The sequence below is a fragment of the Xenopus laevis genome, chromosome 2S, assembly GCF_017654675.1.
Source record: "Xenopus laevis strain J_2021 chromosome 2S, Xenopus_laevis_v10.1, whole genome shotgun sequence".
In the NCBI taxonomy this organism is placed as follows: Eukaryota; Metazoa; Chordata; class Amphibia; order Anura; family Pipidae; genus Xenopus; species Xenopus laevis.
The window spans coordinates 85,108,016-85,123,270 of NC_054374.1; the positions used below are offsets into that span (position 1 = coordinate 85,108,016).

General features: G+C 34.8%; 1 protein-coding gene across 2 annotated transcripts in view; it reads left to right on the forward strand.

Moving 5' to 3' along the window:
- usp32.S (ubiquitin specific peptidase 32 S homeolog) overlaps positions 1–15,255 on the forward strand; it is a 101,437-nt gene that overhangs the window by 53,748 nt on the left and 32,434 nt on the right. For both annotated transcript variants that reach the window (XM_018249615.2, XM_018249617.2), the window contains exons 6-14: positions 1,952–2,083; positions 3,720–3,827; positions 5,821–5,936; positions 6,755–6,817; positions 7,212–7,295; positions 12,105–12,166; positions 12,417–12,519; positions 13,599–13,782; positions 14,919–15,094. In XM_018249615.2, coding sequence (XP_018105104.1) covers positions 1,952–2,083; positions 3,720–3,827; positions 5,821–5,936; positions 6,755–6,817; positions 7,212–7,295; positions 12,105–12,166; positions 12,417–12,519; positions 13,599–13,782; positions 14,919–15,094 — 1,028 coding nt within the window. The remainder of the gene's footprint in view (positions 1–1,951; positions 2,084–3,719; positions 3,828–5,820; positions 5,937–6,754; positions 6,818–7,211; positions 7,296–12,104; positions 12,167–12,416; positions 12,520–13,598; positions 13,783–14,918; positions 15,095–15,255) is intronic.

Sequence of the window (15,255 nt, forward strand, 5' to 3'; positions counted from 1 at the left end):
CTGCTATGTAAACCTTTTCTCCTTTTTCCCAGCTTCAATGGCTGCCCCTATGGCTACATAGAAGCTTGTTTATATAAACTATAATAGTCTTTCTGAAGTAAACACAGCTTTTACCAGTGCATGCTAACATTATATTGTATGTTAAATACTTTAAAACACTTTAAAATGCAGCGTTACTGTTTCTTTAAAAAAAATATTTATGTAAAATTGCTCAGGGTGCTTTTAGTAAGAGTCATTTTTGAGTTTCACAGCTATGTAAGTTTTCTTTAACTGCCAATATAATGCATTTTTTAACATTGTTACCTGCTGGTCAGAGAGATTTGCCTTCAGAAGGAAAACAGAGGTGCATTCTGATGTTGCTCTGCGAAGGAAGGTCTTCCGAGGCTTCTGATGTCTTTCCTGAGCAGAACAATGTAAAAAACACTTCTCTGTTTTCTGACTGTAAAGAAATGACCAGCACGTGGCATTGTTGTTATTAAATGCAGTATATTGACAGTTGATTTACAAACGTATAGTTAATTGTTAATTGCGAAAGTGTTTAGAATAGCACTAAGAACAATTTTGCAGTATTTTTTTTAAGGTTTAAAAAAAAAACAAACAAAAAAAAAACCTTAAACCAAATACAAAACTGGCATACTAATTTATAGTACAGGTATGGGACCTGTTATCCAGAATGCTTGGGACCTGGGTTTGTCGGATAACTGATCTTTCTGTAATTTGGATCATCATACCTTAAGTTTATTAAACAATTACTTATAAAACCAAAAGAGGGTTTTTGCTTCCTATAAGGATTAATTATATCTTGGTTAAGGATAAAGTACAAGGTACTATTTTATTATTACAGAAAAAAAATTTAATCAAAAATATTTTATTATTTGGATAAAATGGAGTCTATGGGAGATGGCCTTACTATAATGATTAATTAGAAATTAGTTTGGATCAAGTACAATGTACCATTTTGTTATTACAGAGAAAAAGCTTGGGTTTCTGCTTCTGCAATTTTCTAATAGAAGGTTAACGTGAGCATACTAAATCATTATTCTTTGCTCTTTTAATTTCATGGGTCAGTAGAGATGGTAGCATAACCAATTGACCATTGTCCGTTGAAAGCACAGATTTTTGTACTTATCTACCTATACATATAATTAACCTCATTGATTGCCATTTTTTATTCTTCCTTATCCTTGATTTGTAGATTGTTTGTTATTGTTATAAAAATGTTGAAGTCTAGAAGCAACATGTCATGTTTTGAAGATAGGATTAATAATTTCTGAATGTTGCAGACATACATCCGGACTCCCCTTAGAGAATACTTTTATGACATTGGGCCCTGGTTTTGGCAGTTTGCTCAAAATGCCAGCATCTTTTGGCTACAGATCCCTAAGTTGCTAGACCCGAGTGACTACAGAACACTATTATTTGAGTTCTGCCTCATTTTTCTCTTGGGGGAAAACAGATGCATGACATCCTAAGTACCACCTTAGTGATTTGTGTTAGGGTTTTTAGGGCGGTGAAGCACAACATTTAGGGAGATTAAAGCTCTGAATAAGTTCAAGGATGGCATTTTAAAAAAACAAAGTCTGAGAACAAATGAACCATCACACTTGCTACCTCTCATTTGTTGTATGCGCAGTGCGTGATTTAAAGGTTCAGTCGCCTCAAAGTCAAGGTAATACAAATATAAAACTAGCTCAGCAGCGTGATTTCAAGCGAGTTAATACCCTGCTTGGTTAATTAGTAAAATGCATTGTTTTGCACACCCCTTTGTCAAGCATGCAGTTCAGTGTGCAGTAAAAGAAGGACAAAGAATTATCATAATTCATATATTTCTAGTAAGTATCATTTTTTGTTTTTATTAAGTCTTCAGAAAATAACATTTGGAGGTTTTGTTCATGGAACTTGTATTTGAGAGTGAACCCTATCATGTATCATTTTCTTATCTTCTTTACAGTGGAAGAGTCCGACATCATTGATCTGGAGAAAAGATACTGGTTATTGAAGGCACAGTCACGGACTGGACGGTTTGATTTAGAAACGTTTGTCCCCTTGATTTCACCTCCTATTCATCAGTCCTTGAGTGAAGGTATAAAATAAGAGTACATAAGTATTCAGTCATTAATGCAGATAAACTATAGTTACCAATTAATGGATTATAAGAAGGAAAAATAAAATGTATTCTTCTTCCCTGAGATATTGCTGATCATTTACTTACATTGGGCAGCTATGCATCAGTGCAGTAACCCATAACAAACTATCATAAATCAGACCCAAGTTGTTAGCAAAAATGTATTCAGTTATATATATAAACTGGCATTTTCGTTGGATGGTATTTTTCTTTTCGCCAGGTTACTGTGTTTTATTTAGGGGAATAAAGCATCCTTTCTCTTAGTTGGTCAGACATTAATGGAAAATTATACCCCCAAAATGAATACTTAAGCAACATATTTCGTTTATATCATATTAAGTGGCATATTAAATAATCTTACCAAACTGGAATATATATATTTAAGTAAATATTGCCCTTTTACATCTTTTCCCTTGAGCCCCCATTTTTTAATATTTTCTATGTTGCCTCAGAGCTGCAGAATTTCTGGGCAGGTCATCTCTAACTGTGACCGGTAGAAGTATGGAAGCAAAAGACAGAACTTTGTCCATTAATTGACTCTGTGAATCGTAGGATCCCAGGTGGTCGCCCTTGCTTCTTAAAATGACAATTTTCTATTTCAGATTACCCAATGACATATACTACTAAAAAAGTATATTATTATTATTAAAATGGTTTATTTACATGAAGCAGTATTTTACAAATGAGCTGTTTTATGTAATATAATTTCAAAGGGACCTGCATTGTTTTGGGGTATAGCTTTCCTTTAAGGGGCAGATTTACAAGTTCTATTGTTCTAGCAGCCTGTTGCTAAAACAAATGTGAGCTTTTAATTTTTTTGCTTAAAACCTGCTCGTGGAAAATCCCATTTGGCAGCAAACCAGAGAAATTAATTGTAGAAATAATTGAGTGCCCAAAGGCTTGTAATTCTGGCTCATAATGGCTTGGGATCTGTTATTAGGCTTGGAACCTGGATTTTTTCAGATATAGGTCTTGTATGTATGTACCTGAAGCATTGTACCTCAAAGCTACTCAAACTATTTAAAAAAAGTGGTGTAGTTCTCCCATCAGTATGGGCTATACTTGGTTATGATCCCAGTATTGTAGAGCAGAAATCGCTTACAAATGTAGAATTGCTTGTTCATATACAACTTCTTTCTAGAAAACAGATTCCATGTGTGTATATGTGTGAAACCTGTCTGTTCAATACATTGTTTATTGACGGTTAAAACTTGCTAGGAATACAAGATATACCTGGTACAAAAAATTGTACCATTTGGTACAATTGGACAATGTGCAAAGATTTCTAATGTCTCTAACATACTGTCAATTCATTCCTGGGTATACACTTTAGTGATGGTCATAATTTATATTATTACACTGGGATACAGAAAGCTATAACGGATAGCCAAGAGACCACGTGCACCAGGTATGCACTGTTCTAATTATGATATTATAGTCATAGATCTAGGGTATACTGTAGTACAAATAAAGACATTTGTGTATAACCAAACTCTTACACCTATGTAATTGCTATTTATTTACACTGAATTCCCGCTTTAGGTTGATACCTTATTGATGATCTGCATTTCTTTTTTCATATTTTAATTTGTAGGGTTGTTTAATGCATTTGATGAAAACCGGGACAATCACATAGACTTCAAAGAAATTTCATGTGGACTGTCTGCATGTTGCAGGGGACCCCTGGCTGAGAGACAAAAATGTAAATATGCTTGTTTTACTGGTAGAGATCTTAATCTAATTTTTTTCTTTTATTTATTTATTTATTTTTTTACAGTTTCTTTTCCGCCACAAATGTTCTTTGAAATCTACAGTTTTTAAAACAAATTGTGGAAAAGCAAAATAAAAAATTATAGTGGGGGAAAAAAAGAAATTGATGAAAGGAAACGCAAGTGACCTTACACGCTCTCTCATGTTTACTTACATTATATAGCCTGAACCTCCTGGTACCACCAATATTAAATATGCCTCATTTGACTATTTGCATCTAATTACTAAATGGGCCTTTGATGAAATTACTAGGTGTTTTGATATAAATGATCCGACCTGCCAGTTGTATATTTTACTATTTGGTTGTAATTAGTAAAGTGGAACCATGGGGCAAATTCACTAACCTCTGAAAATTCGTCAGCGACGGCATTCACTCACAGCGCAACACTTCGCCAAGCGTAGATTTGCCAGGACAAAGCTAAATCCGAAGTTGTCCAGGGCGCGAACGCTGACGAAGTTGCGCTAGCGTTACTGTGCGAAGCGAAGTTGCGATAGCATTGGCTAATTTGTATACAGCGGGAAGTTAAAGTTCAATGGATGTATATGTTGCAGCAAATACATTACACTACACAAGCCCGGGAAACTTTAATAAAATTTAAAAAAAGTTGTTATATTGCCCTACACATAAGCCCAGTGTATAGTTTATGTGCCATATGTTAGGAAATGTAGGGGGGAAGACGGTTACCCCAAAAAAAATTGCGCTATTTTTCAGCCTATCATCCTGAAAAAGGAAAAACACTAGCGTTTTTTGGGACTTAGAAAAATTTTCAACTTTTTTGAAGAAGTCCTATCTACTCTATTGCACTTTGCCTGGTCTGAGGTGGCGAAGGCAAGTCTGGCGCAAGAGGTAACGTTCATTAAAATCCACATCTTGGTGAATTTGCACAGTTACGTCCATTCGCCAGAGAGCAAATTCACCAGGCGTTAGGGAGTGAAGTAACGCTAGAGTCTATCTCCTTCACTAGCGAAATTACGCCAGCGAATTTTCGCCTGTGTTAGTCAGTTCACCTTTTAGTAAATTTGCCCCCATGTGTTGCAGAAGATTTTACCTACTATATCCAGCTGGGTTTGCCTGATTATACTTTAAAATTGGTACCCTTAAAAGCTGAATACTTTTTCCCTCTGACAATATGTAAATTAGTTACTTATTCAGTTAGCCAATAAAAGGTATCACCAAACTTTACATTTTCTGAATATGTAAATTAGGTACTTCTGAACAAGCATTTAGTAAATCATATTTTATAAGTGCCCACATTTTAAAGGGTTGTTTATTTTTATCTACTTGTTTGTGTAATTAGATAACTGATAATAATTATTACAATAATTAGTATTCACACTGTTGCATACAAACAAACATATTATTCCAATGGCAGGAGCCCAGACCGCATGGTCTGCTTCCTCTGTAATTCTAAGAAATCCCCTCTCCAGCCGCTTTTTTTTTTTCTTTTTTTTTTTTGATTAACCTTTTTCTGTAGCAAAGCACTAATGGGTTATTGTTTTGTTTTTATCCATACTACATCCTCTTCTAATAATCAGCATAGTGTAAAGAGGAGTCCGTTTTTTAGGGACTTATTTGTGATATGAGAACTAAACCCTAAAAATTAATATGGCAAAAATTTTTATATTTTATATACTGAACTTCTTGCTCCAGCAGCTGTTGAGAAGCTAAGTTTAAGGGTTGTCGGAAATTACCAAGCAGAAAATGAGGTTGGCCTGTGATATAAGATGATGCTACAGGGCTGATTATTAAATTCTGATGCTAGTTGCACTGGTTTCTGTGCTGCCATGTAGTAATTATCTGTATTAATTACTAATCAGCCTTATATTGTGACATTTCTATTCTATGTGTATATTGTGTGTATAAACTGCCCCTTTTAAAACAATTTATTTCTTGTCTGGTGCTAATTTGGTTTTCATGCAATTAGTTTGTTTCAAGGTATTTGACATAGATCGTGATGGTGTTTTGTCTCGCACGGAGCTTGCAGAGATGGTCCTTGCTCTTTTGGAGGTTTGGAAAGATAATCGGACTGATGCCATACCTGTAAGACTCAGGGTTTACAACATTAAAGTATTATTAGAAGGGTGGTTCACCTTTAAGTTAGTTATAGAACAGCCAATTTTTCAATTGGTCTTCACTATTTATTTTGTTTTTTTTAATTATTTGCCTTCTACTGACTCTTTCCAGTGTTCAAATGGGGATCACTGACCCCATCTAAAAACCAAATGCTCTGTAAGGCTATGAATTTATTGTTTTTGCTACTTTTATTACTTATGTTTCTATTCAGGCCCTCTATTCATATTCTAGTTTCTTACGCAAATCAATGCATGGTTGCTAAGTAAATTTTGACCCTAGCAACCAGACTGCTGAAATTGCTAATTTCTGAGCTGCTGAATAAAAAGCTAAATAACTCAAAAACCACAAATAATAAAAAATGAAAGCCCGTTGCAAATTGTCTCAGAATATCACACCCTACATCATACTAAGTTAATTCAAAGGTGAACTACCCCTTCACGGACTGATATTATGTTCAAGTGCATATAATTAAAATAATATGTTAACTATTTTAACAAAGTACCCACATGAGTAGTCTCACAGAAACTATATTTTGAGTTATTTTATATCTACTATTGTAGTATGGCTTACTTGTTATAATAAAAGTAAAGCATTTCTAAACTTTACATTCTAGCAAAGTTTGCAGTAGAAATAAAGGAATGTTTAAGTAAATACCAGTTTGGGGCTTACAAAATACATTTTTATCTTGGATGATAGCAGTTGACGTAGTTTAATTAATTCATAGTTAATTAATTATTATTTTTTTATATAAATTGTACTCATTTGTTTCACTTCTGTTTTTGAAGGAATTGCACTTAGATCTGTCTAACATCACAGATAATATACTGCAGTCCCACGATACAACAAAGGTAATGCACATGCATTATTTAAGGTTCCATACGTTTTTGTTTTTTTGTAAATGTTCTCACATTGTAGCAAATTCAAATTTGAAAGCTACTTATATATACTCAAAGGGCACATTTATTATAGATAAAGATAAAAGTTTTATCTTTCATAGAAGGTTTTGTTGCCAGTTGATAACATTTTGTTGAAACTGTCAGGAATACCCAGATGGGATTTTATTCAATATATCCCATAGTAATTAGTGAATCTGACAAGTTTATGTTACCTATCAGTATTACACTAAAACCACCACTGTACAAATTATATTGGAGCAGAATTTGATTCTAAAATAAGGATTTATCTATTACTAAAAACAAATTCCATAATACATTTTTCTTTTGTACTCTTTTTACTTTATAGAGTGGACATTTGACACTGGAGGATTACCAGATATGGAGTGTTAAAAGTGCCCTTGCCAATGAGTTTTTAAATCTTCTTTTTCAGGTAAGGTATTTTATGCAAGATGTATGATAACATCACTAACCGCTATTATATTTCTGGAGTCTCTGGATCTGTTTACTGCTTGGTAATCTCTTCCTTTATTAGCTTGCCATTATTTCCCGTGGGGCAAAACAGCCTTTAATAGAAAACCTTATGCAGGTGGTAGAGATGGCTGGGAAGCCTATAACACAGCAAGCATGCTTCTCCTCTGTCTTTTGTAAATTGAGGTAAAATACGAATGTCAATTTTAGAACAAATGAAAGATTGGTTTAGATCAAATGAAATCCATGTGACAGATTGTTGTTATCCTTTCAGGCTAAGACCACATAGATGAGGTCCGATGAATACAAAGTAAATCTTAATAGACATGAGTGGTTTGATCATCACTGTGGACTATGTTGGTGCTTTATAAATACATGTTGTTAATAGACCACTAACCGCAAAAAATTGTGTTTTAAAGGAATGGCAACATAATGTACTGTTGCCATGCACTGGTAAAACTGGCAAGTTTGCTTCAGAAACACTACTATAGTTTATGAAAACAAACTGCTGTGTAGCCATGGGGGCAGCCATTCGAGCACAGGATATTCATTAGATTTATATAAACTATAATAGAGTTTATGAAGCAAAAACACCAGTTGAACCAGTGCAGCACATAGTATATTGTATTTTCATGCCTAAAACACTTTTTTGGTGTTCCTTTAATAATAATCACCATAGTACTCCTAAGAGAATGAAGGTGGTATGAAAAAATTAGATCTTCTCTTGAATTCTTGGGTTACTTGATAAAAATAAGGCTTGTGTTCATTACTGATGATTGCATATTCTATATGTCCACTGAGGCCCATGCAATAAAATTTGCATTTCTGTATTATATTGCCAATGTTTTATCACAGTAATGTATGGTTCAACACATTCCTTGACTACAGTACAACCTTTAGAGAATTTGTTATTGCAGAACCTTCCACCTACAGTTCTGTTCAGAATAATAGCATTCCGACATCAATAACCTGATCAATCACTGTTTTTGGTCGAAATTATATTTCTACATGGCAAATAATTTAGTAGAAGGTGTAGTAGAGTAATAGAAAACCAACAGACCCAACAGTTATGACATGCATGCTGCTGATTCTGTATAATTGAATCATTAATTGAGGCTAATTCAAAATAATAGCTTGTTCCAAATAATAGCAGTGTGTAGTTCAATTAGTGAGGTCATTAATTCTGTAAAAAAACAGGTGTTAATTACGGCCCTTATTTAAGGAGGCAAGGCAGCAAATATTATGCATGCTGGTTATAGTGCATTTCTCTCTGAAAATGGGTCGTTCCAGACATTGTTCAGAACAGCTTACTGTGATTAAAAAGTTGATAAGAGCTAAATTGCAACCAAAACCTGAAAGACGGGAAGAAAACTGAAAACTACCATTCGATTGAATAGAAGAATAGCGAAGACTCAAAGAAGGTGTAAAGTTACCTGTGAGTACTGTTACAACTAGAAGACGCCTGTGTGAAGCCAAGCTATCAGCAAGAAGCCGCAGACAGTTTCTCAGATGATCCCAAACACTGAATTCAAGCCACAGTACACTGTGAAGACAGTGAAGCATAGCAGTGCAAGCATCATGATATGGGGATATTTTGTATCTATTTATTGCATACCAGGGATCATGGATCCGTTTCAATACATCAAAAAGAGGTCTTCTGCTGAAGAGGAACTGTCCTTGAAATGGGCAGACCAACAAGAGTGACGTTATGGAGTGACCAGCCCAATCTCCAGACCTTAATCCAATAGAAAACCTGTGGGGAGACATCAAAATGCTGTTTCTGAGGCAAAACCCAAGAATTGTGGGATGTAAGAGGTGCCAGAAGTTGGTGGACTCCATACAACACAGATGTCCAGCAGTTCTCAGAAACACTGCTTATACAACTAAATATTAGTTCAGTGATTCAAACGAAAGCAAAATCTTGAAACATTTTTCAGTTTATACAGTGAACATTTGAGTTTGTAAAGAAGAATGCAGACACTGCTATTGTTTTGGAACATCCTAATATTCCCTTTTCTTTACTTTCTGTAAAGGAATAACACATTTGATAAATTTATCTTCATGTTCTGATTTGGAATAGAATGTTCAGTTTTCCCAATGCGTTTGTGTGTATGGAAATTAAAGCCATTATAAGGATTTTGAGTTTAATTCACTTTTTTAAACACAACAAAATTGTATATGGCACTGTTTGGAATTACAAAAATTGTTTGCAACACATGAGGTTGCTTATATATGTTTGATCTGTATTACTAGTGTATTAGTTGACAGCTTAAGCTGTGTTTAAAGGAGAGTTTTTATAATGCATTATTGATTAAAGTCTGGACACATCAGTAGTCTTAAAAATGTGAAAATTATTTATAAATGGTCAAATCAAAATATGCATCAGACACCCTGTAATTTGTGTAAGTATGCGCCTGCCTTAAGACTATACGATGTCCTTTTAGATCAGTCAACAGACCAACAAAAAAGTAAAAGGAGATTATGCTGGAACACAATACCGGTACTGCAACTGTTTCCACAGGGGTGCATACACACCAAAGAGCTGTAGTGTTATGATGATTTGTTAATCAGTCTTTTCAACCTCTGGATGTTTTTTTGTCTGATGAAATATGAGCTCAAATCAATCAGTCATAAAATTGCACAGGCATATATATCAAGCAGACCTTTATATTGTGTATGTGTATCCTAGAAATAGCAGTAAAAATAAGTAATGTATTCATGGCCTAATTGGAAAATCCCCAAGATTTGAACACCATATTTAAAATTTTTATGTTTCAAGGGTTCTGCTATTCAGTGTTTTCCAATCATCTAAAAATAATAAGATTATGTCAGAGTGCAGGTAGCTCAGTGTTTAATCTTATTACATGCCTTGCATTTTTTTTTGGTATAGTTCTATAACTTTTGAATTTGCCTTAGATATATTTCTGCTTTTGTTGTAAGAGAATGCTGACCTTAAAAAAAAAAAAAATAAATAAAAAAAAAATAAAGATTTTGCGAATTCAAGTGCATTAGTTACATTCTTGTTTTATTTGATTTTTCAATGTTTCCATGACATTTCCTTTACCTCTTGTATTACTTCTACAGTTCAAGCTCCAGTTGCTGAGTGTCCATTCTTGCTTTTAATGTTCTCTCAGCTCCTCTCCTCTCTCCCCAGCTCTGTATGTGTCCTGTTCAGTAGTGCCCGCGAAAAAAATCCAATTTAAACATGCCAGCACTGAAGTAAAGTAGATTATGCTTTTGTGGCCATTCTATGTGCCTCTTTCAGTGCTGCTGAAATTAGAAATGAATTTCCCAGTCAGGTATCCCTATGCTGTGTTTAGAGGAGAGAAAATAAATACAGTGAAACCTCTATTTTAATAAATACAGCGAACCCTCTATTTTAAGTTCCTGCATTTTATATTTTTTATTTGTGGTCCCACCAATTTAAAATGCATTTCATTGGGTGCTTTTCCCTGATTTTAAGTAATGTTTTCCCAGATTTTGCATCAAACTTTTTTCCTGATGTACCCAAAAACTGCTTTTATTCCCTCTATGAATGTTACTATTTGTGAAATAAAGAGGTTTAAAATACTAACCAGATGTATATTTTGCCAAGGTTCTGCCTGTAAATGGTCATTTCCAATTAGTCTGCCCCTTATACAGTCCTGCACAAATCACTTATTGCTTTAGGTTGTGTATGTGATTGACAGAGAGTCCCTGCACATGTCCCCCATAGTGTAACATTAACACTGCAATGTTTAACCCTTAAAAGAAATTCCTTTATCCAAAGATAACTGTCCCAAGGCTTTTTTCAGTAAAAAAATGTCATTTTATTTATATTATCATTAAAACTCAGATACAAACGAACCCCACCAGGCCCGCCTTACGCGTTTCGCACCCTCCAGCGCTTAGTCATAGGTGTAAGATAATCGCCGGAGGGTGCGAAACGCGTAAGGTGGGCCTGGTGGGGTTCGTTTGTATCTGAGTTTTAATGCTAATTTTAAATAAAATGACTTTTTTTTTACTGAAAAAAGCCTTGGGACAGTTATCTTTGGATAAAGGAATTTCTTGTATGTTATTGCCTGAGAACTGGGGCGAGTCCCTTGGGTTTAATTAGATCGAAATCAGATGTGGACTCCCAATTGATGTATTATATAATGTTTAACCCTTGTTATTAACACAGTAAATATTGTATCTCAAAATAAAACAGACTCCTGTGCTTATATCCTTCCAGTACTTGAAGAAAAAGTTATTTTAACACATTTCTCTGATTTTACATTTTCCCGGATTTTACATAATTTTTTCTTGGTCCCCTGAAAAACAAATAAAATAAGATCAACATCTGGCGGAAATGGTATTGGAAGCATATTGTAATTGTGCTTGATTTAGAACATACTTTGCAAAATATAGTGAATAAAGTACCCCTTCTTGTAAATTATAAGGATATTATAAGTTACCGAGGAGTTTCATGACCATATAAAAACACAAGGCTGAAGGCCGAGTATTTTTATACAGGTAATGGAACTCCGAGGTAACTTCTAATATCCTCATATTTTGCAACAGGGGGTACTTTATTTATTATAACACACAAATTTCAGTGAGTCATGTGACAGAAATGACATCAGAACTCACCGTTTATAAGGATATAATTTACAGGATATTCATGGCTTTTGTGTATTATAAGTGTTTATGGGCTGGAAGCATCATTATCACCACAGCATTTGCTAAAAACTTAAATCTAATTCAATAAAATATAAACTGTTACTGTTTAATTGTGGTGTCTTTATCTTAGGTGAGTCATATAGTCTTGGGTTTAAAACCAGGCACCCCTGAGGAGGAAGGACACATTATTAGGTATGAATTCATATATAATAACAAACCATCCTATTTTTACCTTCATGTTGTACATCGATCCTCCTTCATTATATATCTCTTACCACATGACACACACACACACATATATATATTTATATATGACATTTGTCCACCCTGTCTGTATTGTAAAAATGTACATTGCTGTGTATTTTCGTAGCACTATATAAATACTTATTCATACGTACAATGCAGTATTGGACTGATGTTATTTTTGTTTACGTGGTTTCAGAGGCTGGCTAGAAAGAGAAAGTCGGTATGGACTACAGAATGGTCACAACTGGTTTCTTATCTCTATGCAGTGGTGGCAGCAGTGGAAGGAATATGTCAGATATGTAAGTGTACTATTTTTTGTTAGAAAGGGCACATATACCTCAAATCTCAAGAACTAACTAAATGTCCCTTTAGCTCTATAGTGTCACAATAATGAAAGCTATAAAACATGTAGAATGTTTTATGATATATTATTTTTTACAGGTCCATTGTTCCTTTCTTCATTCCATGATCATCCTTAATACCTTCCCAAGCCTTCATGTCAACCCTCTAATTATGCATATTATGTGGGTTGCCTCCCGTCCGGTTTTGACCCGGACAGCCCGGTTTTCAGAAGCTATTCCCTACCACGTCATTGCCCCACCCCTGCGGCATCATAGACAAGCCCCCTGTGACATCAGTTCCTGTCCTGATGTGGCCCCCCTTCAAGTCGCTGACTAGCTCTGAGTTATAGAGCTGAAAAGCAGGAAGTTGTGTTTTGGCTATTATCTTACACATCCAGTCACTCCAGCCTGTAGACATTACCTTCTTGTCTAACTATATTAGAAACATTTTTAATTTTGCACAGCCTATCTATTTACACAGTTTTTATTTTCACACTGAACTGTTCCTTTAAAGGCATTTTTAAAGTTATACACACTCATTAAATCTCCAATATTATACATATTAGTAATTGCTGTAAAAAAAATTTTCACCTAAAAGTACACTTGGAATATCACAGGTTTGCTTTATCTTTGTAAATTAAAAGGAATTGCAAATATTTATAATATTAGAGATTTAATGAGTGTGTATTATTTTTGTGTATAATTTTTAATTTTAAGAAATTTCCTTAAAATGGTGTTTGTTGTTATTTATAAAGTTGTGATTTTTGTAAACTGAGGTTATACTCTGAGGAAGTGACCACTGTGGGTCAATAAAAGAAGATAATTTCCCACACCAACCAATTACTTTTGCAAGCACACAACCATATCTGCTGCCTGCTAATTGGTTGCTCTGGGCAACTAGAACTGGAGCAATCTTTGCACTTTTGTTACATTGCTATTTCAAAACAATTTCTGTTGAACAATATTCGTTTTGTTTCATTTACCATAACATAAATACCATCATTCATGAATAAACTCTTGTGCTCTGTATTTCTCAGGATTCTAAGCTAACTGTTGTTGGACCATTTTCTACATTAAGCGGGGAAAGGAATTTATCGGCTACATCCTCACCAGATCAAAAGGAAGATGACAGGAATGGGTCAAACTTCCAGAATTATACAGATGAAAAATCTTCAGATAACATATCATCTGCTTCAGAAGCTTCAGAATCAACTATCACCGGTAAGAATAAAGTCTACTTCCAAGCAGAGCTTTTAACTCTGGTTTAATATGAGGTGAGGTCCACAGGGAAACCATAATGCTTCCTGTTATAGAGCGCTGCCGTAAGGTTGGCTGAAAATCAAATAGGATGGCAAGAGATTTTTGTTTTTGTTTGGATGCAGTAGTAGGTCCCTGAAGTTTGAATCCATTAGCTTGCCAGAGAAGCAAGTAACAGAGTTATTATTTTGTGATATTTGTGTTCTATATTTCCAGTTACATAGTAAAGCTGTGGCTTCTGAAAGTGACTTATTGTTGGGGGGATACAGAGATAAAAATATTATGTGCAAGCCTGAAAACAAATGTACATATGCAATTGCAATGAGTTCAAATTTCAAGTGATATCTAAGCACAACTATATGGAAGTGCAAAGGGTGCATTTTGGAGCAAGTACCTTTAATGAGTGGGGCACAACTGTGTTTGCAAATGTAAATGAGCCCTGCTATCTCTTAGAAAGAAAATATAGCAATGGTGCTTTCAGATTTAAAACAATACTGACATGTTCCTATAAACATCATAGGAACGTGTCCATATCTAGGAGCTGCTGCACGCCGAATAGTTTCCACAAAAAGCCCCACGCAAAATCGCCCCCAGCCCTGTGAACTTTTGTGAAGCCGACCCTCCAACACTGCTAACGGATCTTCTGCATTGCTTCAGTGACACTGGGCTGGGGGCAGCACAATCCTTCCATAGGCTAATTATAAATGAAAACAGGACTTCAGCCTATGGAAGGATCGCTCCATCCCCAGCCCAGCGTTTTTTTAAAATGTGCATTTAAATCATTCCTAGTCATCAATAGTATTCACCTTTTAATGCTATTGCCCTGATTACAAAGCTACAGTATCTGCTGGCATGTACATTCCACCATATAAGGATGTTTTTCTATAATTTGTTGACAGGCATTGATTTGTACAGGAATTTATGACTGTGTGGAAAAATATTTTTTGTAGTATTGTAAACACAACAAATGTTTATAGATAGTTGCACAGTATTATTTTATAGTAAATAGTACTATTTTGGGGGAGGGTATATTATGGTTGAATTGTTACACAGATTTCAGAGTTAAATTAATATTCTACAACATTTTCTTATTTTTCTAGGTTTTAATTATTCTAGCAATACAACCTCAGACATGTGCTTTGCACATCAGCATAACGCTTCAGATAATAATAACCAGTGTATGCTCAGTGCCAATGGGAATGCATTATTGCAGCTTAATCCACAGAAACCAGGTGCTATTGACAACCAGCCTCTAGTAACACAAGAAACTGTAAAGGTAAATTATGCGTCTATCCTGCCATTGCTCTGTTTAGAAAAGTCATCCTGTAGTTTTTGGGTTACATCTGCAGTGCTGAAAAGAAAATAAGACTTGAAATGAGGGATATTACATGCCCTTAATGCCTCATTTATTACAAGCATATGTGAATGACCCAAAAA